We start from the raw sequence: 22,695 nt of genomic DNA, 5'->3' as shown, positions 1-22,695 counted from the left end.
CTTTGGGAACCATGTCATCATTTTTAATCAGATGTCTTCTGTACTTCTTAAGGAGCACTGAACTAAAGTTAAGGGTGCTTTCTGACCTTAGTGTCAGATTCCTGATGGCAAATGAAAAACACTTGTCAGAGTGCTCCTGTTAAATCCTGGCACTCACGTTACCTGTAACACAAATTGACCACTCACCTTTTTTTCTTTTTCTTTTTTTTAATTCAAGTGTGTTATGTTAATAAAAGCTGAAAAGAGAGTCACACAGGGTTGATAGATGTAGATGAGACTTCCTGAAGTACACAACCACTCACACGGTCTCTGAGCTCCAGGTTGCTCTCACTGCATCACATCAGCACACGTTCAATCATCCTCCCAACCAGAGATGCATCCAACAATCGCAAATCTTTCTATCAATAAACTTTTGGCTTAATATCCAGCCAATGGTATTTCAAGAGACACATGGCACAAGAGCTTTAAACAGACAATGAGATCTGTGGAATTATCCGTAATCAGAGAGACAGGTGAATCCATGAATTAGCGGTCAACACAGAGTTAAAAGCAAGGTTTTCTCAGAAATGATGTACAGTGCTTTTAAACGTCTGTGGTATTGGTCAGTTTTGAAAGAAAGCTGTGATTCTAGTAATTATAGTAATGTATATTTGACGTGATTGGAAAAAATGTAATGATTAAATGAAAAGGAACAAACCTTACTTGAGTTATATACCTTTATTTTGCATATGAAAAAAACGCCTATTTCAAAGAAATTTGTGAACTACATTGGCTTGCCATAACACATTCCTGCAGTTAATAATGCATAGCTGTTAGAGCTGTACAATATCACACTCATTCCTACAGTTATGAACATGCACGTGTCACAGAAAGTAGTATAATAAAATGTACATCTTTCACAAAATCTCCTAATTTTACATAAAACAGGATAGGTTAAGATTCATTTTTCATCTTTCTTGTGTCCTCCTCTACTTTATTTAGCTAACAAAAGAAAAAGACAAAAGAATAAGGAAGCCTGTAGCTGAACCTATGTCGAAACATGATGGGAGGGAGGACATGAATGGATGAAAAAAGACACAGTGAAAATTAGAGGTAGAGGGGAACTATGAAAGAAAGTCTCATGACCTGGGGCTTTTCAGACCAGATCAAAGGGAATATAATCCATGAATTACTGGAAATTGGTTAGAGAAGGGAAAGTAAGGATAAAATGAGGCATAATTTGAATTAAGTGCAAGAAACAAACAGCTGTATGAGTTCTAACATGCAACTTCAGTATTCTTTGAGAGGCTCTGGTTGGCAACGGAAACGTTCTCCATGGAGACGTCGGTGTTTGTGCGGCCGCGCTTCTCCTCGGCGCCGTGCGACTGTGTTCGGCCGCGCTGCAGCTCGTTGGTGTGCGAGCGGCTCCGAGAGCCGTCAAAAGATGTGACGCTGGAGCCGGAGGCTGTCCGTGAGCGGAGTCTGGTCATACCGGCACTCGACACTGGGGGGACAAAGGGGATTTTTAAATTTTTAATTTTAAATTTTTACCACAATTCATCATCAAGCTTAATGGTCTTTTAAACCTGAATTATGGTTCCGCGTTAAATCGACGCAGAGCCTACGCCGTAGGGTACGCCGTAGGCTCTGCGTTGGTGTAACACGGAACCATAATCAGCTTTTATTCAGGATCACCCACAATGTTAGTGTTCTCATATATTGTATACAAATTTTCTTTTTGCGATTTTGTTGACTTGAGTTGTAGTAACCTTTTTGAGAATAAAGGCATTTTTAGTTTCAAACACTTCAGTGGGTTAGAGAATAATCCTTTTGTAAACATTAATTTGACGTTTAACAGTATTTTGTAACAAACGAGCAAATAGAGAGGGAACTGACAATTGATTTGAAATATAAAACTCCGAAATCATGATTCAAAAATGGAAGTTATAATTAAGTTGTATCGACTTACAGTATCCCAAACCCTGGATGAAGTATTTAAGGGCTTCGATCACCTTGGCTGGCTATGGAAGGAAAAATGAAATGCATTAAATACATTTCGAACCAGTCAAGAGCAGACTTTATCATCAGTATTTTTTGAGTTTCCCATCATACCTGATCTACCTGAGGAAGTCCTCCACAGTCTGCCATCTGTAAGAGAACAAAAGGACTGTAAGGGGCAATAACTGTTTGGGTTAAGTGCAATTTGATTTTATAAAATCACTGGTTAGTATTTAAAACATAATAGTCACAATGGTTTACATTTCCTAATACAATGATTTTACATGAAATATGTCTGTCATTCCACAACTCTTTGGACAGTCAAAAGTCACCTTGAGCAGTGTGGTCTTGTTGGGGTTGAGCTTAGAGTTGCAGTCAACCACAGCTTCCACAACTGGAGAATTATCTCCCACAACCAGGAGAGAGGAGCACCTGCAACACAAACCATCAGAGAGGTGAATTACGCAGAAGGGTTACATTGTTTGGATTTAACAAGCCCTTTCGCAAATGTGCAGGCCTATGAATTGCACAGCAGTAGTAGATTTACACACTTGAGGGTCCTGGCATTGATGTTGGCTCCAGGAACAGGTCTCTCCACCTCCAGAGCACCGCGGCTGTTGTAGGAGTGGAAGAACTGAATCACATTGTGCTGGTTCATTGTTGTTGTGATGTAGTGACGATATGTAGCCACAAGGTCATGGTTTGTCTGGATCTCATCCTGTGATTAAGGTAAAGCAGAGAGATTATATACTGCGCTAATTTACTTCATCCCCACTTTAGTTTTAATCTCCTCAAATCACTTGATCCTATTGAGAAGCAACATTTCCCCAGTCATGATAACGGAAGCCACTCCTTGTGGAGCTCCCCTGTTGACCTACCTTTCCAAACAAGTGTGTGATGACTTTATCTGGGAGTGTGTGGGTCCAATCAGTAATCTGTAAAACAAACAATTCCACGACATTAAGCTGTATTCAGGTAACATCCTGTAATGTACTAGCATAGGCTGATTATAAAATAACAGTGATGGACAATTAAAACACTGCCAAATTCATATGACCACAAAACCATGTGAATGATTCTTAATTTGAACATTGTTGTATCTATCTAAAGAGATAACTTCTTGAGCGGGATCGTTCTTTTTCCTTCAAGTCCATGAAAAAAGATGAGCAAAATTACCAAGTCCAAAGTCCACAAAAAGTAATTTGTAGTCTCCCAAAGCTAAAATTGCTTGTCAAACACATTAAAGTCTGGACTTTTCTTTCTTTTGTAAGATAAACTACTCTGTAAGACATCTGCGTTTTGCCATGAGCCTCTGCCCATCACTTATGGAAAAATTAGCTGAAAAGATTAAAAGGTAAGTATTTCGAACAGGGGCTGACAAAAGCAATATGTAAAATTAGTAAAATAATATATACCAAGTGAACCTTTACCCGTGGACTGTCGAAATGATATTAGCTTATCAATAAGCATCATGTGGGCTTTTTAAGTTTCATGGTCCTAAGTCAGTCCCAAATATTTGCATCAATAGAAATCCTCTTGTAGAGGAGTGGTGTATACACAAATATTGCTTTGTTTGTTACCTTGTTTGCAACTGCATCCATAATGCCATCAGCATTTGGGTTAATATTGATCAGGACCAATCCATCCACCAAATCAGGGTGATTCAGCTACATACACAAAGGATAGATAAGGAATTTGTTAGTTTTTTTTCCACATTTAAGACATTTTCTCTCGTTAGAATATTTTCTTTTCCCAGCAAGAAGTATAACAGTATCCATATCACACTGTTATACAGTATTTGCACTTTCTATTCACATCCACAAGTGAACTACCTATATGTAAGTAAGATGCCTCTTAGAAACCACTGAAATTTGTCATCAGTAGATTAGCGACCTTCTCTCCAAGAATGAAGTGAAGTCTAATTATATTTCTATAGCCGGATACACTGACAAGTGCCAACACCTAGTTAGCCTCTTTTTTTCACGTGCAAGTGCCAAGTAAGTGGATGCAGCTTCTTAACTTTTAATTGGATTTGGAAAAAAGATTTAAACTCACAGCAAATTTAGCCAAGATGTATGCCCCTGCTCCAACTCCCAGGCCGATCACGGTGCGCAGGCTGTAAAACACACAGTCAAACTCTTAGCTACTCAGACATTACTGTGAGATGTTTTCAGAAAAACTTGTGGAGTGACAGGTCCGCCTTACTTAAAGTGTTTGAGGACAGCAGGCAGCGCTTCAGAGAGCTGGTCCATGGAAGGATAGTTATACCTGAGGTGTCAGAAGACAAATGCATATGCAGCTGAAATGGGATCCATCAGTAAGTAGTTTTGTAGCTCTTGTTAAACTTGTTTACACTTAAAAAAATGACTTCTATAAGCATTATAAAGTGATATCATCTGTGGAAAAACAAACTGACAACAATTAGAATACTTCACTCACGAAGCAGGCAGATTCTTGGCTCCCTCATGTTGTCCCGGTGCTTCAACATGTAAGACGGGTAAATGTCTAATGATTTCCTGCACGTCCTCATGATTGAACAGAGTCTCAAAACAAGACTTGTCTGGTGAGAAAACACAGAAAAGACACCAGATTAGTATTCATTTTCAATGAATCTAGAAACTGCGTTATTCATTATGCAGAGGAGATTTGAATTAAACTATAAATTAAAAGCTCAGGTAAATGAATAGGAGCTTTGATTCAGCCATAGACTAATCTTAAGAACTAAAACACATGTTTTACACAATAAACCAATAAGCTGCCTCTCCTCAGGCAAACAAATATCTAAATGAGATTTATGTATCAAATCTGATTTTATCCAAAGAAATCAGATGCTTAGTTTAGTTTAAATTAATCTGATATTGTTGGTTTGGTATAACATGTATACTTGCAGGATGTAAACATTACAAATACTGCTTAGTTGGGATTAAGAGCTGGGACTTACGGTTTAGTCCAACATCATGGAAAGTCAGGATGGCAGGGCGATTTGCCCTCGCAGTCCCTGACATGATGCAGTGGACGTCCCCATAGTGAGTCTCCACATGCTCTTCCTGAAGCAAAAAAGACACCCCTTCTTTCAGACAACACATACCTGCATCACAGTTGCAGATATGCAACGCACAGAACAAAGTCTCTTATGTATGAGCTGCTATTCAGTAGAAGAACAACAAAATAATTAATGATTTGAAGCCAAAATACATGTTATTATGAACAGCTCATTCACTTGTGTTAAGTAAAATCTATCCTTTGAAAAAAAAATTAACTGGCAAAAATGATCCACTGTCACTAAAATGTCAGATATAACCATGGATCTAGTAACAGGTTAACTAAAATTTTCTGTCATACTTACAGTAACGTGGGTGTCAAAGACTGCGTCATAGTCGTCTTCCAGAACCATGGCTGCTGTTTGGGAGTTATAGATTTATAATAGATGTATTTCTGGCCTGCTTTTCAGTTAGACACAGCGTGGGAAAGCTGGTTGGTATGTATGTGACGGACTATATGTTTGAGCTGGTTTATATATCCTCAGACACTGATCTGTTTCTAAGCTTTTAACACCAGCCGGACTCAGGCGTGGCCAACTGGACTTTTCTTCTTTAATCTGACCTCGGGCTGCTCTGTTGGCCCAGAATTTTTTTTTCTTGGCAAGGAATTAACATAAACACTGCAAAATTAAAAATGCCATATGAAGTTAACGTTCATTTAACAGTTAAAAAAAAAACTAAATATTGGATGCATATCATTTCATCATTGACTTCCAAGTCTTCTTTCTTCTGCCTTGGACTTTTCTTTTTTCATTTCTGTTTTCTTAAAATTTGGCTATGATCACTACACCAGAAAACAATCAAAGATCTTGAAAAAATGCCTAGAGGAAATAAGATTTTTCAACAAAATTGTATATAGGCCATTTCTTATTTTTGTTGTGATCAGCAAAATCAGAACATGGTAAGATAGTGCCATGAGCAGGTCAGCTCTTTAATCCTATAGGACATCTGTTCTTCACAGAAAAGCAGGCTGCTCCATGTAGTTCATTAACTGTGAGGCTCATGTTAGTGTGAGATATTTGTGCCTTTGAATGTTTCTTTGAGCTTTGCGCTCACGTGTTGCTCACACAGAGCATACAGTTTAAAATGAACTCCAGTAGCTTATGACTCCACAAAAAAAAAGGTCAAAGTTACCTTGAAGATGCATTAGCCCATACTGCGAGGCATACTTTTCTTTTAATCTAAGCTCAATACATTTTATAGTAGTTTGAAAGTTATGTGGCGCATGAAAATCAGAATATAGCTTAAGTTTTTGAATATCTTTTGCAACTATTTTTATGAAGCCTAAAAGTGTACATTCATGAGACGCAAGAATTAAAAAAAAAAAAAAAAAAAAAGGTCTATATGTGCGATGGACTGGGAACCTTTTGCTGAAAGAGAGCTGGGATAGTATGGATATACTGTATAGTTATTGATAATGTCTATGTGTAGGTCTAGATAACAGATGGATGAATAGTTAATTATATAATAAAATAAATTAAATAAATGAATGCAGTAAATAATAGTATTTATTAAATAAATGATATGTATTATTGAGTTAAACTAAAAATGAATAAAGATTAATGATAAAGTATATGGAGAAGTCTTCTCTGTATGTTAATGATACGTTTTCTTCCTGGAAAGTTTCATTTACTCGGCTGAATGTTCCTCATGTCTTCCTCTGACATGGAAATGATTTTGACCATCATCTGCTGGTGTGGTATTCTGTTGATGTTTGAGTGTTTATCTAATATGACCCTACTGTATCATTTATATATTTTGTTTTTGTAGCCTCGGAGGGCATTTTTGAGATTTCCTTTGCCTACGTGTGGTGGGTCACAGCACCAGACATAAACATCATCATTTAAAATCAACTAAAAAATCTTTCCCTGCCAGAGTAATACTTGTTTTGATGATGGAGTAAAAAAAAGTGCTCACTCATATCTTTTAAATGACTTTTTGAGTAAATTGTCAAGTAAGATTTGACAAATATTTCAGTCATATACCCAGTCATATGGTATAACTCTAACTTTAATGATTTGGTAAGTAGAAATAAGCCCAACTGAATTCTGATCAAATCACTGCAAAATTGTTCAGCTATTACATATGTTTCAAGTAGATTTTGCTGAAAAAAAAGATTTTAGTTTCAATGATGACTCAAAACATGTCAACAGAGGAAGTAGAGCATAGCGGCTGGCCTAGAGGGCAGACAGTGGCAGCCGGCTGAGTGGAAACCCAACAGACTTAGTACTTTGATCAACTTAGTAGAGGCGTGATGCTACTGTCGCCTGGATCATGCACGCAGTGGTGGAAAAGAGCCGTGTGTGCAGCAGGTTTATCCACTTAGTGATAGCTGAAGAGCAGCCGGCAGCAGATGGGTCTTATTCAGCTTCACGTTATTCTGAGGCCGTTATAGCATCACGGGAACCCAGACTGAGCTCTGCCCTGCAAACCTATTTCGCAATCAAATCCTGTCCCATATTCCCGCCTCAAGTTCCAAACAAATTCATTTGATCATTTTCTCAAAACATTTTACTACAGCAACAACAGTCAAAGTGTTTTTTTCTTTAAAAAAAATGTTGTCTCATGAAATGTGTTTAATTTTAACATCTGTAGATATTATAATGTGGGAGCAATACAGCTTTAACAAACACTAGCAAAAAAAAAACAACTGTCACCTGAAAGTAAAGTTAATATGAAAATGTTTTTAAAGTATTCTTAATATTTATACTATTTATGTTCAAATATGTTCACCTTTATGGGTGATGATAGTAAAACCCATATGTTTAAGTGACTTTATTTTACAGTATGATGTTGTACTAAATAGTGGCTCGAAGCTGAAGCTTTATTTGGTAGCAATTATTGAAGACATGACAGTGACACATATCAAAGTTTAAAATCTAAATAATGAAGTGATTGTAAACAAATCAAGAGGTGAATAGATCTATTTAATAGCGTGCTATTATTATTATTATTATTATTGTTATTATTATTATTATTATTATTATTAATATTATTATCATTATTATTATCATTATTATTATTGGGTCCTGCTAATGCTGACTCGTAGCTTCACTTTGACATGGTTTGCAGAAGATGCCTAGTCAGGTACCAAACATCTTCCACAATGCACAAGACACTGATTTCCCAGTAGTCCACTAGATGGAGTTTTCTGACAACTTTCTCCATGTGGCTTGTCACGTGACTCCGTGAAGACTGTGTTTGTTGTATGTTGCTTGTTGCTTTGTTTTTTATTTTCCATAAGAAAAACCTGATAAATTATATAAAGTATAAAATATATACACGTATATATATTTATATATATATTTCCCATCAGGATATTTTGGGAAGTCATTTGGATTTGTACCTCTCTTGATAATCCCATGCGGGTGTGTCCGCTCCAAAACAGAAGTGATAAATAGTGAGATGGAAATTGATCTTGGGAAAGGAGAGAAGCATATGGTGAAGTGATTGTTGAGATGCCCGTCATGTTCTTACAGATTATTTTTTTTAATTGTATTTTTATGTTGTCACATTTATTTGCGTCAAAACACCAATGCCACATAGCCTACCTGGAATGTTAAGATATATTGGCAAATAAAATGTGTATTTTCAAGTTTATAACTGTTTTTATAATAAGTCCTGGGTGTGCAGGTGAAAGTCCTGCTGGCTGGCAGTGAGCTTTCAAAACACTAATTATAAACACAGCAGCTGCTGCTGCTTGCCACATGCTTGACTCTGTGTGTGTGTGTGTGTGTGTGTGTGTGTGTGTGTGTGTGTGTGTGTGTGTGTGTGTGTGTGTGTGTGTGTGTGTGTGTGTGTGTGTGTGTGTGTGTGTGTGTGTGTGTGTATTTGCTTTTGCTACATGTGTATGTGAGCCTGCTCGTGCTTCAGGTATTTCTTGCGTAGGACTGAAATCTGTTTACACAGTCACATTACGAGTATGTGTCTTCCTCACCAAAGATCATGTGACCTAAAGGATCAAATCTTGGGTGGTGGAAATGTTTTAAGGTCAGGGTGAGGGCTAAGATTTGCTTCATCCCATGATTTGGTCGAGACTAGTTAGAGTTTTCCAGGAAGAAAGTAAATGCATTGCCCTCTAAAAGTCATGGATACGTATCTGTTTGCCCCTGAGGAGGTGTGAAGGGGCCAATAACCTCTGTACCTCGTAATCTTTCAAAACAAACCATCTATATATTTATATTTCATGTGGTAAATCACCCCAACCACATTTTTTTTTCATCATTTTGTTGAATTATTTAAAGTAAAAGAGAAAAAAATAGTGTAAGACTCCAACGTAAACTGATATACACCAGAGAGTAATGTTTGCACACTTGATAATTTGTTTATCCATATAATCCAGTCAAATGTGAAAATATAGCTCATCAGAGGAAACCTCTGAAAGATGGATTCAGTCTGAAATCTGACGAGGTGTGGAACTCATTAACACTTGCTGTGTCTGATACAGCTTAGTTTAAAAGCTACAACTTACTGAGGAAACTATGCATCCTTTTCATATCTAGTTTCTTCCAAGTTGCTTCAGGAATTAGACAGTATTTCGCACAGCTGCACAAGTGGTGTTTGTTGACCAGAATTACAAACTTCTCCAGCACTATGTAATTTCATATCTTAAAATCGCTAATTGGTGTAAGAGGTGCTTGTCTGCACTCAGATCAGTCATTCCTCTTCGGAGAATGACTCTCAAACAAACATATCGAGCAGCAAGCAATAAGAAGGTCAATTTCTGAGAACTTTGCATATTCACATGGGTTATTTACTGCAAATTACAGATATAAATGCAGAGAGGTTATAGTCACATGAAATTGTGTTAAAAGACTACCTCAGCTCTAATTTTAATGGCTTTTTTTCATACAGTGAATGATTCTATTCATCTACCTTAAATACAAGCGTGAGTCCAGCAGCTCTTGAGCCAGATTAGAGCTACTATACAAAGGCAAAGGGAGGTTTAAATAGAGCTTCTCATTGCATAATACCAAGAATAGCCTACCGAGAAGGCTCCTGTACAACAACAACATTTACTCAAGAGTGTGAGGACTAATTAAGAAACACAACACTTACAAAACATTGAAATGAGCTTACTTTATCTGTGCACTGTCAGTCACTTTTTTTTGTCCTATACCTGTCATTGTAACTTTTTCAGCTGCTGCAGTGGCACTCTTTATGACAAAAAATAAAAAGGACATTCATCATGAACTAAATGTTTTGAATTTTAACATAAAGAGTCTCCACCAACAGTTACCATAATATATATTATTATTAATCCATGACGAAAAGAAACAGCAGGGTTTGGTTTGTGAAAACAAGGCTTGAAAGCTCGCCTGACATTCCCTTAACACTTAAAAAAAAAAGATCCAATGATTAAGTGTTTGCCTTTTTTTCAAAGTAAACTTGAAGAGAGGACATAGCCAGGGCTCATTAAAGTAATAATAGTAATAGAAAATAGTGATAAAAGACTGACAACTGAATAACCGGGTGTTAGCTTACATTTCTATAAATCATTGTATCAACCATGTTAATGTCAGCAGTTTGGGATATCACAACAAATATTTACAACGACGCTGATGTTCTTTTGGAGGACCAGACCAGAGATGAACAGCATGTAGTTTTTTTTTTTTTTTTTAACAAATCTACCGTAGCTCCAACCAACAGTCAAGAGTCATGGGTTCCTCCACACAACTGCTTTAGACTCTTGAAGCTAAAGTCAAACGTTTTACCTGCAGAGCAAGAGGATACTAAAAGAAGAAAGCAAAATATTGTGAAGTTTTTGCCTCCTTGGTTCATAATGAAATGATGAAACAGCATTTAACCTGAATGTGACAGGTGAACTTGTAGTCAGAAGTTAACAGTTGATAGGACTAATTTAAAAGCAAATGAAAACCTCTGTTTGCAACATATATTCTGGAAAATTCAACAGACTCTGGAGGGGATGGCGTACTATTTGACCATGCAACTGCACTGCATAACGCTTTCATGAAAGAGATGTTTGACGCAAACTTTACCTCAAACGTTGCACCATAAGTGTGCAAACTAACATCTAAACAAGCCTGATGCATTCTGTAAACGTGCTGTGGAGTAAAAAAGCTGAAATAGAACTTTTTGGCCGCAATGAGCAACGGTATGCATGGAGGAAAAAGTGCCTTATTTCATGAAAATAACATCTTTCAAGCATGAAAGGAGCTCAGCTGTACAGTCAACAGTGCAAGGTAACATCTAACTAGTTGAGAAATGATCAGATTAAAGTAAATATAATTTATAGCGCACTGAAAATATGATGCGATGATAGTGATCTTCAATACAACTCGAGATGTAATGGAAGCGTAACGCACCTGGAGAGGCCTTCATGAGGGATTTGCCACAGACCTCACAATATTTCATATTTTTTAGTAGAACCCATAAATGCATTGAATCTAAGACGTCATACACAACTGGAGGCATTTCGTAGGAACAAACAGGAAGAATCCCCCAAACAATGACTGAGGGAGTTTTACAGTTTTTCTTGATTGCCTAAGCATGATTTTCAAAACAGGGCCCGTGGTTTCAAAACACTACACACAATTAGCACAACAACACACCAAATTAGCAAAACACTACAGATCCTTTGCAAAATTAAACACGCTTGTAAAAACTATACACTTCTTTTTAAAAACCACACTTTGTTACCATATGAAACAAACACGTTTCACATTACTATACTCTGTTTGCACGAGTTACACTCTGCTGTGATAAACCTAAAACACTTTTAGCACTTCTACGCCCCTATGATTAGAGTAGGCTACTATCAACAAAGTACAAATATACAGTTTTTCTTGATCGTTTTGGCCCATTTTTCCATTCACAGTTTCCTTTTTCAAAACAGCTCACACAAAGCCCTTAACAGAAGCTGAAATAACCAAAACACTTTATGATGTTTGCAGAATGACACCACTTTCTCAAAACTTGTCACACATCCATCAAAACCAAACTTTTCCATCAAAACCTAGAATTTCTTCTCAATTGAACATGTGTGTTTTCTCATTTATTTACTGTAACGATGGATAACAAAATTGAAACCACAGCTATCAATATCAACTTTTGTTCAACACCCTCATGGTATTGACTATTTCACAACTGACAACATACTACAATTTGGGTTTTGTATTGAGCACTCTAACTTAGTTATATAACTTAGAAATATACTGTCACAGAGTATTTACAGTAAAATCAGAAAATGTGTATACAGTAAAATATTGTAGATCTGTTTTTGTATTGCTGAAGTTCCTGTCAACACCATTGATTTACATTTGTTCTACTGTGTACAACATGTCAAGATTCTGACAGAAAAATATTTATTGCAGTACTTGTCACATGCACATACTGTAAGCAATCAAAATGACAGGGTTCAATATGCAGTACAACAAAGGTCAATTCTCAAAGAAAGTACTGTAAATGAAACGCAATCAAATAAAACCCTGTAAATATGAAAAAAATAAAAATACAGGAAAATTACGCATTGTCGACACGGGCCTGACGATCAGGCCACATGCTTGGTGTCAACTTCAAGCTATTGACCTCTTTGATAGGTTGAGGACTACTTGCTTTGTTTTGCAAAGAGAGTTCACACAGGTGCTGATAATTTTTAGAATTGAGAGAGCAGTTCCAATTGGCTGCTACAAAGTGTCTGCAATGTGTTGCCATGGTTAATCAGTTATGTTTTGTGTCTCTTTGTGAGAAGTGTGTTAACTGTTTTGAAAAGTGTATTACAGTAAAAGTCAAAGAAAATTGTGTGAAAGCAATGAGAAATAGTTAACCGATTCGCCAGAGAGGACTCTTGCTGTGCAAAGAAGGTGTGAGCATTAGATAAAGTTGACCCATGATGTGCAAAATGTGTCAAAGCAATCGAGAAAAACTGTAGTCTTTCTCTGACTCTTGTGCTTGGAGACCAATGAGCTCACCTGCTGCTTTCTATAGTGTAGATACACCTGATTGGTGTGTCTACATTTAAGCAAACAAGTGTTTGCACACCTGATGACTGTGTTGAACCAACTGGTTGGACGGTGTGCTAATTTGACAGTCAGTGCTTTGGTATTGCAAAGAAGTGACTTTATGATAGATTTTTGTGTCTAATGTACGTTTAGTGTGTTTAGTGTTTTGAAAATCACTGTGTGTAGAGTTTTGCAACAAGTGTGAGGTTGACAATGTGCTTATAGTTGTGCAAATATGGGCTGATGTTTTGCTTCTTGAGTGTAAGGTTTTGCTAATAGTGTACTACTTTTAATTTTAGTGTGTAAGCAATCGAAAAAAACTGTAACTTATATGTTAATATCAATGGTTTTTGACACTGGTGATTTTCTGAAAATGTAATAAAAAATAGGCATCTCTCTAATTTTTCTGTTATGCAGCTGAGCAGTTGACCTCACATGCTGCACATACCACAACAATCAACAGTCACGAGAGAGATATAAAGGAGACAGTGGCAGTCCATGCTGTTGTTTACTTATGTTTTCCAACATTGAGGCAAAACTGTAAAATACTACAAATCACATCAATGTGCTGTATCAACATAATAACAATGGCCACAGTAGGCAGTACATTCAGTTCAGTTTCAAAGTTAACGAAAACCCCAAACTTTATCAATCCCTAATGGGGCATTAAATACATATTACATACATAAAACATATTGTTTAACATGTAAAGTATGCAGTTTGTGGTTACAAAAATGTCTCCTGCTTTGTGAAGTTGTCGATTATCAACATCATTTTAAATTTTAGAATTTTTTTTATCATATCACTACTGAAGGTGTTTAACAGCCATACTATCACTATGTGATTGGGGTTATCTACTCACTGCTCGAGGCTATATTTAAACATGTTATCTAGGATTGAAAAAGTGACTGGCCAAAGTAATGAATGTCAAAAGTGGCACAACAGCGGACCATCACACAGTAACCAAATACTTGTCACCATAGTCCATCAAAAACAGGTTGAGCTGTGACAAATCATTCACACCAAGAATTTCTTGAAGCAGAAGGCATGATCAGCAACATTTAGATATTAATGTGACTCACTGGAAAGACTTCCAGTTATTTGATATGGGTAGGGGTGTTTTCCAGTCCCCGTTACTAGGTGAACAGCCATGCTGGTATGTTAGCTTCCACTCAAAGCCATTGATAGCGAGGTGACACCCTATTATTTCAAAAGCCTCATGCCCGGTATGAATACTGCGTGACTCTCCATACACATAATCCATTAATTTATTAGACTAGCTAAACATTGACTTATATGTGGATGGTGACTTAACAGGTCCTTTAGTCCCTTATTAGACTGTTGTCTTAGTGAGAGAAAGTTAATGCCATTAACTGAGACTACGAGTACACTTGTCCAGTCTGTCTGGTGGCTCAAAGGACCGTATATTTTTAGATTCAGGGAAGGGAAGGGAGGGAGAGATAGGAAAACAAGAGCAGCTCCAGTCAATGTGTTACTGCAACAAATATTCATGAGACCAATTATTTTGCAAATTTGTTAAGTTATAGTTAAGAGGGACGTGAACTGAAAGCACCGCTCCTCATTTGTTCTAGGTTCTGTACTGTATGTAAGACCATGGAGCATGTAATCGTTGGCCTTTTCAAGGGTGAGGAGCAGAGAGGGGGAGAACAGCACCTTTTTTTACCGCAAGGCGAGGGGAGGCATAAAAGTGTAGAGTGGTTGAAGAGGCGGAAGGAGAAGAGGGGTAGGAGGAGGATGTGGAGTGGGAATGAGGCTTCTCTCTTTCTAAGAGCATTAACTCTAGAGTGTTCTGGTGGTGACAGGACTGTCAGGGTCAGATGGCCGCTCAGCCTGATTAGACCAGCTCACGGCAGATCCTCAGCCCAGCGCATTGCCCTGCTAGAGGACAGGAGCTACACATTGGCACATGCAGTTCATCGAAGTGATTACTAAACAGCCCGGGAAGAACACAGAGATGTGGATAGTTTAATGTTCGAGTAGGACAGATCCACAGGTTTCTGCAGAAAGATTCCCCTTTTCTGCTGTTGGACCAATACATCTTCCAGCAACTTGTTGCAAGAAAAACAACTAAAAGCAGGTGGATTTTTACTGCGGCAGAGAGCCAGAAGAAGTAAAAATCTATTCAAAGCCTGGAGGAGATACCAGAGAGCTAAGTGGTAAGGTCAAAACACTGAAAAGATACTGTTTGTTTTGTCAGTGTTGTCTTTTCCCCCTGATAACATCACAGTGCCAGAAGTGTGGTTCCCTTTGAGAACAAGTTCTGCAACTTTAACTTGATTTGAAAGATGAGGACTGTGGAGAATTACCGAGAATTTCAGTCAGCATTTAAAGTGTTGCCAGAGATTGTAATCAAGCTGGTCAAAGAACTTCTCTGGAATTGGCGGAGTGCAGGAAGACAAAGTGTGCGAGCTTACCACAAAAACGTGATGTGTCACAGAAAGAGCCACTGGTATAGATAGAGCTATAAATACAGCTGTAGGTATTTAGTGTCTATGGAGGTTTACTATAACAGGCAGTCAGCTGGTTGTGTATGAGCACCCAAACTCTTGTACGGCTCCTGCTCCTGCGGGACTTTGCTGTAATTGCCACTCAGTGCCTGTTGGATTTCCCTGTTCACCAGCCAAGAGGTAAGAGAGAACTTAGGCAGGCGGAAACAACTCAAAGTCAGGCGTTTAGCCTTGACTTCTTTTACAGAATAGCTCGAGTAACTGACTCCCTCATTAAAGCTCCCGTTGGATGTTTAACTGGTAGTCGGTAGAGTTTAATGTGCTGGGATTTATCCTATTTGAGGCTATTACTAAACTTGATGTTAAGCTCACTGTGTTTCATTCAGCCTTAAATTACAGGCATGGTACAAAATGTTTGACTCTATAAGAAGCCTCTAATATGATCCTGAAATCCATTTTCAACATCATGGTGTCCTGTGAGACCGTGACAAACTGTATTTTAAGATAAAAGTGAAAGGTGGCTTTACGCTCTTAACTGGAATGAGATTAAAGACTGTCGCGCTCTTTTTTTTTACGTGTTCTTAGGACCTTTGTGAGCTGCTCTTATTTGAAGTTGCTCTCCATTTAGACGTTTGACAACTGCATAATACGACTCTACCTAATGATGTGTTTCATGGTCTCATTTGTGACTGATCTGTCTGTGTTGCTTTAATTTAGTTTTTATCCTGAATTTTGTCATTTTTGTTTACGTGTGAAGATTCAAGTTAAATAGATGTTGTTGCTTTTTTAAAAAAAAGCATTTTGGACTACCAAAGTGTAAAATAAGGAAAGCCTATTCTGATTATTGGCAACACTGAGTTAAATCCTAATTATAGATTGTCAACAACCTGGTTCAGACTTTCAGTCTGTTGGAAGAGGGAAAGTGTATTGAAGGTTACCACAGATTAACTACAGGCTTTACCTGGTCATAAAGTCCCATGACTCCCTCGGCACATAAAGTCCTCAATCTCATTATGTGGCATTAGACATGAAAAATCTATACAATTAGTGGCAATCTGAGTGTTTATGAGACACTTTATTTAAAGATAAAAAGCATTAGCTATTCCTGCTATAATGCCTCATTGTGGTCCTTAAAAGCGCTGTGTACAGAGTGGGACATTAAACTAAAATAGGCTACATTGTAGTTTGTAGAGCCCATCCATCATGCACACTTTTATGAAATAAATGTCTCAGATTTATTAAATAATAGTCATTTTAAGAGGAAAAATGTCTTCCACCAATCCTCAGTTGTCAACATCTTGTTGTGTTATTCCAGTTGAGCTGCAGTAGATATTGAAGTTACATCGACTCAGTCCACAACACCACTACTGTTTCTGTTTATTTCTCAGTTTTCATTTGGACTAAATTTAATTGGTATTGAGTGGGTTTCTCAGATTGTTCCTGCTTACACACGTTTGTGTAAATAAATATCAATGATTTTGACTACTTACATTAGCTGAGAGCATGGTATATAGTAGCTTAAACCTTGTTCATTTAATGCAATATATAAATATGCAGGTTAATTATTCTGGTGAACAACCTTTCTTTTATGTCTCAAGCTTAATGTTTGTGGGTCACCGTGAATTTATTTAACAGTTTGATCACTTTTTGAAATTTTTGTGGTCAGTTATATGAAACTCTTATTTATTATCTTTTTTGATCATTTTCAAAGATGCAATCTTTTGTGTGTTTTGTAATGTGTTGCAGAACTGCTGGTTGATGGAGTTTGTGCGGCAGAGCGGTGACTACTGCCACGCTCAACACATTTAGAGCCGGTCTGGGAGGATGCTGCGCCTAGCCCTTCTCAGTCCATGAACCCTGAAAGACCACACAACCTTACCATCTAAACCTTCCAGCCCATGGGGTAACAAGTGGAGCCTCGAAATCAACCGCTAACAGGAAAGAAAAGGAAAGAGAAAGAGACTGAGAGAGACAAAGAAAGACAATCAAAGAGATAAAACCAGAGCTGACACATTTTAGCCTCTTGGACTATAGGGGCCAATCAGCAGGTGGGATAACAATCCAGAGAACACCTCAGAACTGCTAAAACACATTCAATCATTAGAAACTAACACGAAGTCCACACTCACCTGGAGCTCAAAATTAAACTGAAGACACAACAGCTATCTCCTACAGCTGGAGCTAAAGGTGAGGGGTGACTGGTCACCAGATCCGAACTAAATATAGTGATGCACCAACACTTAAACTGCACTTACTGTGTTGTTGCTTCTAACATGTGGCTTGATAGATGGTTCTCTAGTGCTTTTTAAAGGCTTCTGGATGTGAAGTATGTTTTTGTTTACCTTTTTCAAGTGGAATAAGAGAATTTTTACACCTTATGTTAAGATATACAGAATTATGTCTTTTGTGTATTGTTACAACCGAAATTTCCTTGAAAATGTTGCATAAAGTCTGTGATGCTGTGAGTGGTGACTTGTCCGGACTGTGTGTGCCTTCGATCTGGTGGCAGCTGGGATAGGCTCCAGCCAACTCTTGTGAACCTGAGTAGGTTACTAGCAGGTATAGACAATGACTTAATTGATCAATCAACGCTTCATAAAACACATATAAACTGAAATTAGCTAATTTTTCTATAAAAGTTTACGTAGAAGAAGGAAAAAGATAAGAAAATCCACGATCTATGACAATGCACATGAAAAGCATTGCAATGGCTTAAACCACTGGACCCAATGTCTCCCTTCGTACAGTACTCCTACCCTGACCTCCCGAAAACCATCATTATTGGTCAATACACTGTGACATGGTAGAAGATGGGCCTGATGTGCATTACATGTTGTTGGGAAGTGGGAACCTGTCACTTCAAAATTGTAGTCATACGAATGCACTGCAAAAACTCAAAATCTTACCAGGAATATTTGTCTTATTTCTAGTTAAAATGTCTAATTTTTTGTCAAAAAATCTCATTACACTTAAAACAAGAGTCATTACCAGAAAAATAACTTGTTATTTGACAATTTTCACCTGTTTCAAGTACATTTTCACTTGAAATAAGTAGAAAAATCTGCCAGTGGGACAAGATTTATCTTCTCATTACAAGCAAAAAAATCTTGTTCCACTGGCAGATTTTTCTACTTATTTTAAATGAAGATCTACTTGAAACAGGTGAAAATTGTTGTTTTTTCCAGTGATTTTTTTTTTAACCTTTATTTAACCAGGCAAGCAAATTAAGAACAAATTTCTTATTTACAAGTGCAGCCTAGCCCAGTGATGAGTCTTGTTTTAAGTGTAATGAGATTTTTTTGACTAAAAATGAGACATTTTAGCTAGAAATAATAATATTATATTATAATAATATTCTTGTTAAGATTTTGAGTTTTTGCAGTGTAAGCAGGATAATAGGTTCTTATATTCAGAAAGCTACACGTACTGCGATCTGTAGATTTGTTTATCAATGTTTACTTGATAAACATGACAAGCACTTCTCACCGTGCTTGTGGGGTTGCATCGGGAAGGGCATCCCGTGTAAAAACTTTGTCAAATCAATATGCGGACTGTAATGCTCTACTGTGGGCCCCCTTAGAAAAAAGAGGGTAGAAACCAAAATGTGAAACTACAACAACTTTGGGACATTTGTTGACTAGGTTGTGAGATCACTCAAATCACCCAAATTATTTTCATCTACACCTTGGGGAAGGTGTCTTTATTAGGATTGTGAAATGTAATGTTTTCTCAGTTTTATTGCAACCTGTTTTCAAGAAAAAATGCCCATGAGTAGGTTTTCTTGCTTTCACATTTCAATAATTGGGGTTTTACTATTTGATGGTTAGGCCATTTTTGATTATCCTATAAGCCGAGCGTAGGAGGTGTAAACTGTAAACAGACAAGAGTACATATACTGCTAATAATCACATCCTACCCTATACATGTTTAATCTGTGGAAACTAAGCAGATTAACAGGGAACTTTTTATGGTATAATAGTGAATTGCTATGGACACATTTGGAAATGGTTATTTAACACTGAACTAATAAAAAAAAAAGATGCTATAAATAAAGCAAAGATTATTAGTTTATCTACAGAACCTTTATCTCTGACAGTCGATTTTGACTAACAGATTTATGTCAACCTATAAAGGTCAAAGGGTTTCCTGTGGTGTCAAAGTGTACACTCGCCACCATGAACCGTCCAGCTCCAGTGGAACTGTGCCACAAGAATATGAGATTCCTCATAACACACAACCCTACAGACAGCACACTCAGTTCCTTCAAAGAGGTAAGAGTCTTCAGAGATCACTATGTCAAAGATCCTCGTGAAGTTAAGACATCAATGCTCATATGCACATACCGGTATTTGATACTCAGTGTATAGTTTCAGATGATCATCAGAATGGTTATTGATCAGTAGAAGATGATTAAAGTAAGATCTGTTGTTTAAATCATCTTTTGTCCCTATTGTACCTTCTAGGACTTAAACCAATATGGCGTCACAACTGTGGTGAGAGTTTGTGACATCACCTATGACAAAACTACACTCGAGAAAGATGGCATTACAGTACATGTAAGGACAGGATTCCTCTTTATTTACATAAAAACGCTGTTATAAAATATGTTATTGTTTGACTTTTTTGTTTTTATTTATTTATTCATTCTTAGGATTGGCCGTTTGACGATGGAGCGCCCCCACCCAGCAAGCTTGTTGAGGATTGGCTGAATCTTCTGAGGAAGAAGTTTCAGGAAGATCCAGGAAGTTGTGTGGCAGTTCACTGTGTGGCTGGACTGGGAAGGTAAGAGAAACTTCAGTACTGGTATTTACACTGTCATCTTAACGCCTGCACAATAAATAATGAGATGTTTAATTGCATATAGGGCCCCTGTGCTGGTTGCTTTGGCTCTAATAGAAAGCGGAATGAAGTATGAGGATGCCATTCAACTCATCAGACAGTAAGTTTTATACACAAATCTTGCATATTATAATAAATCATGTTAAAATAAAAAGCATTGTGGCATGAGCTTATATTAAAACGAAACTGGGATTTCTAAAAACCATGAAAAGAGGTATACATTAGTCTGTCAATGTATGACAATTAAACCCAAGCACCATGAATATAGTAAGAATTTACCAACAATGATAAGACAAGAGATTGTCAAATATATTGACTTATTTTATTCCCAAAATGCATGATGAAAAGTAGAAAAGTAAAAATTCACTAGCTTTTAGCAGCAGTTTTGGCTCATTAGCTGGTGGTGATCAGTTGCACATGTGCAATAGCAATGATGCAATCAATACCACAGTTAAAATACCATCAGAAGTATCTGTAAGTTCATTCTCCTGAGCTGACTTTATAATGCCATACGTGGAGCAGTGCACTTTATAGAGGAAACGGGGCATTTCCGACACAACCTTAGTTTTTAAGTTGACAGTATTTTATGTATTCCACCTTTTCATTAGATCCAACAGAAAAAAAAAGAGTTAAATGTTCTGCTGGAATGCCTTGCATCTTAGTACTCGTGAGTTTGTCTTTACATACATGAACATTACTAAAGACCATGTCCTTGGGATCAGGGCTCTTACTGTAGCTTCTCCCAGCAACACAATTCACCACCACATTTGAATAATGTCCTCGGGAGAAGCACGAGGGGAATCATAATTATAACCATCATGCAGAGGAAGAGATTAAAATGTGAAACTTACATGAAGGATGTCTGAAGGCATTTGAAGAATACTAACACTGATTTCCCACATACAATGTTTGTGTGTTTTTCAGGAAGCGGCGCGGAGCCATCAACAGTAAACAGCTAACTTACCTGGAGAAATATCGATCAAAGCAAAGACTCCGTTTCAAAGACTCTAATACACGCAAGAACAAGTGTTGCACTATGTGAAAATACTAAAGTTCACACAGATGACCTAAATCAGACATTTTCTACGCCCCAACAAGTGTCTTCTTGTTGTCACTAAACTGAAATGCAAGGACCTCTTTTTTTTAAATCAACTTAAACTTATCTTTCTTTACCTATGATAATAATTCCATTGGTATTGGGTTTATCACATAGGTTAGTGTGAACAGAGGTGGACAAAATAGGTAAAGATGAGAAAAAACTCATACTAAACTTTAGTCATAATGTAGTTGATTGTTGTTGCTGGTAGATAGTTTGAGAAAGGACACAAAGTTGGCTGAGGACAGTGTTGAGTTGTATCAGTCACATTCAGATGTGGGATCTGTGGATGTAATTTCTTATGGCTGCTGATTAGTCTTCAACACCTCTATCCGGATCTAACCTCATCATTTACCCTATTTAATGTATCAATGTAAGTATCTCCTTTTATGGCATGAAAACAGTTTTGACAGACTCAAGTTAAAGCAACTGCTAAGTTTAGATTTGAGACTATTTTGATTTGAAAAGTTTGAGTTTTGGGGCCGATTCTTATGAATATGCAGTCTGGGTCACACTTTCTGACACATTTTTGGGTGGAGTTTACGTCTTCCCTGAATGATGCATGTACACAACTGCTTCTTACTCTTCATTTATAAATGACAATTTCCTGCTGATGAGAGGACATGCACCTTTTGTATTTAAGTAGGCTGCTTACTCATCTCCTCTAGAAAAACATCCTGAACAACAAGTTGTGATGAAACATATAAGGGAAGCAGATTAAGTGAAGACAAACGAGACAGTTTGGCTATATCATGTGTATGCATGTGTTTGAGTGTGTCTGTGTGTATTGGTAGACTTTAGATACTGTTTAATATTGGCACTGGGCTTAACTGACACTTTTTTATGTAAAAAAAAAAAGCTGTTACAGTTTGTATGTCTGTACATTTCTGCATTGTCTAATAAAAGATTTTGTCTTCATTTCTGTAATGCAATAACGACACAAGCTCCTCAATAAGTTTTACACTGCCTTTTTCTGTTTCATACCCTTATTCATGCTTCAGCTAAATTTAGATTAAAATATACATGGGAGAGTGGCTCCAGCAGATTCTGGGAATAACAGATCTCGAAGAGCACAGTTCTTGGAACGACAAGGACACAGAAGCCTCAGGTCAAAAATGTAACCACAGAGCAGTGGCTGGACCTCAGTATTAGAGCACCCATCAAACATGATGCCTATGAATAATTTTGCATGTTGAAAATAAATAATATACAACTAATTTGCTGGTTGAGAAAGAAACATTGTGTAGATAGAAGAACTAAGGAATATTTCATAGATTCTGAAAAGCCATTAAAAAATATTTCCAAACTAAATT

At 37.2% G+C, this 22,695-nt stretch overlaps 2 protein-coding genes across 5 annotated transcripts; one reads left to right on the top strand and one right to left on the bottom strand.

Moving 5' to 3' along the window:
• Positions 1-702: 702 nt before the first annotated feature.
• Positions 703-5,477, bottom strand: LOC133427224 (protein NDRG1-A-like). Its single transcript, XM_061716449.1, has 12 exons — positions 5,324-5,477; positions 4,919-5,024; positions 4,417-4,537; positions 4,183-4,245; positions 4,033-4,093; positions 3,558-3,644; positions 2,856-2,912; positions 2,529-2,695; positions 2,310-2,409; positions 2,092-2,127; positions 1,949-2,000; positions 703-1,483 (listed from the first exon to the last, which is right to left on the bottom strand). Exons 1-12 carry the CDS (start codon positions 5,369-5,371, stop codon positions 1,257-1,259), a joined length of 1,125 nt encoding a protein of 374 aa, XP_061572433.1. The 5' UTR covers positions 5,372-5,477; the 3' UTR covers positions 703-1,256.
• A 9,262-nt stretch (positions 5,478-14,739) lies between these two features.
• LOC133427178 (protein tyrosine phosphatase type IVA 3-like) lies at positions 14,740-22,300 on the top strand. 4 transcript variants are annotated; one of them, XM_061716448.1, is made up of 7 exons: positions 14,740-15,156; positions 17,194-17,634; positions 19,561-19,718; positions 19,911-20,003; positions 20,099-20,229; positions 20,312-20,386; positions 21,211-22,300. In XM_061716448.1, the coding sequence occupies exons 3-7, from the start codon at positions 19,623-19,625 to the stop codon at positions 21,326-21,328; spliced, it is 513 nt and encodes a 170-aa protein (XP_061572432.1). In that variant the 5' UTR covers positions 14,740-15,156; positions 17,194-17,634; positions 19,561-19,622; the 3' UTR covers positions 21,329-22,300. The 4 variants fall into 4 exon arrangements, with proteins under 4 accessions (XP_061572432.1, XP_061572430.1, XP_061572429.1 ...); XM_061716446.1 differs by having other exon boundaries at positions 14,742-15,156; positions 17,194-17,495; positions 19,581-19,718; XM_061716445.1 differs by having other exon boundaries at positions 14,742-15,156; positions 19,581-19,718.
• The last annotated feature ends 395 nt before the right edge of the window (positions 22,301-22,695 follow it).

The sequence above is a fragment of the Cololabis saira genome, chromosome 3 (genome assembly GCF_033807715.1).
Source record: "Cololabis saira isolate AMF1-May2022 chromosome 3, fColSai1.1, whole genome shotgun sequence".
NCBI classification, from domain to species: domain Eukaryota; kingdom Metazoa; phylum Chordata; class Actinopteri; order Beloniformes; family Belonidae; genus Cololabis; species Cololabis saira.
Note: the sequence above shows the minus strand (reverse complement) of the source record. Positions and strands in the feature narration are given on the sequence as shown.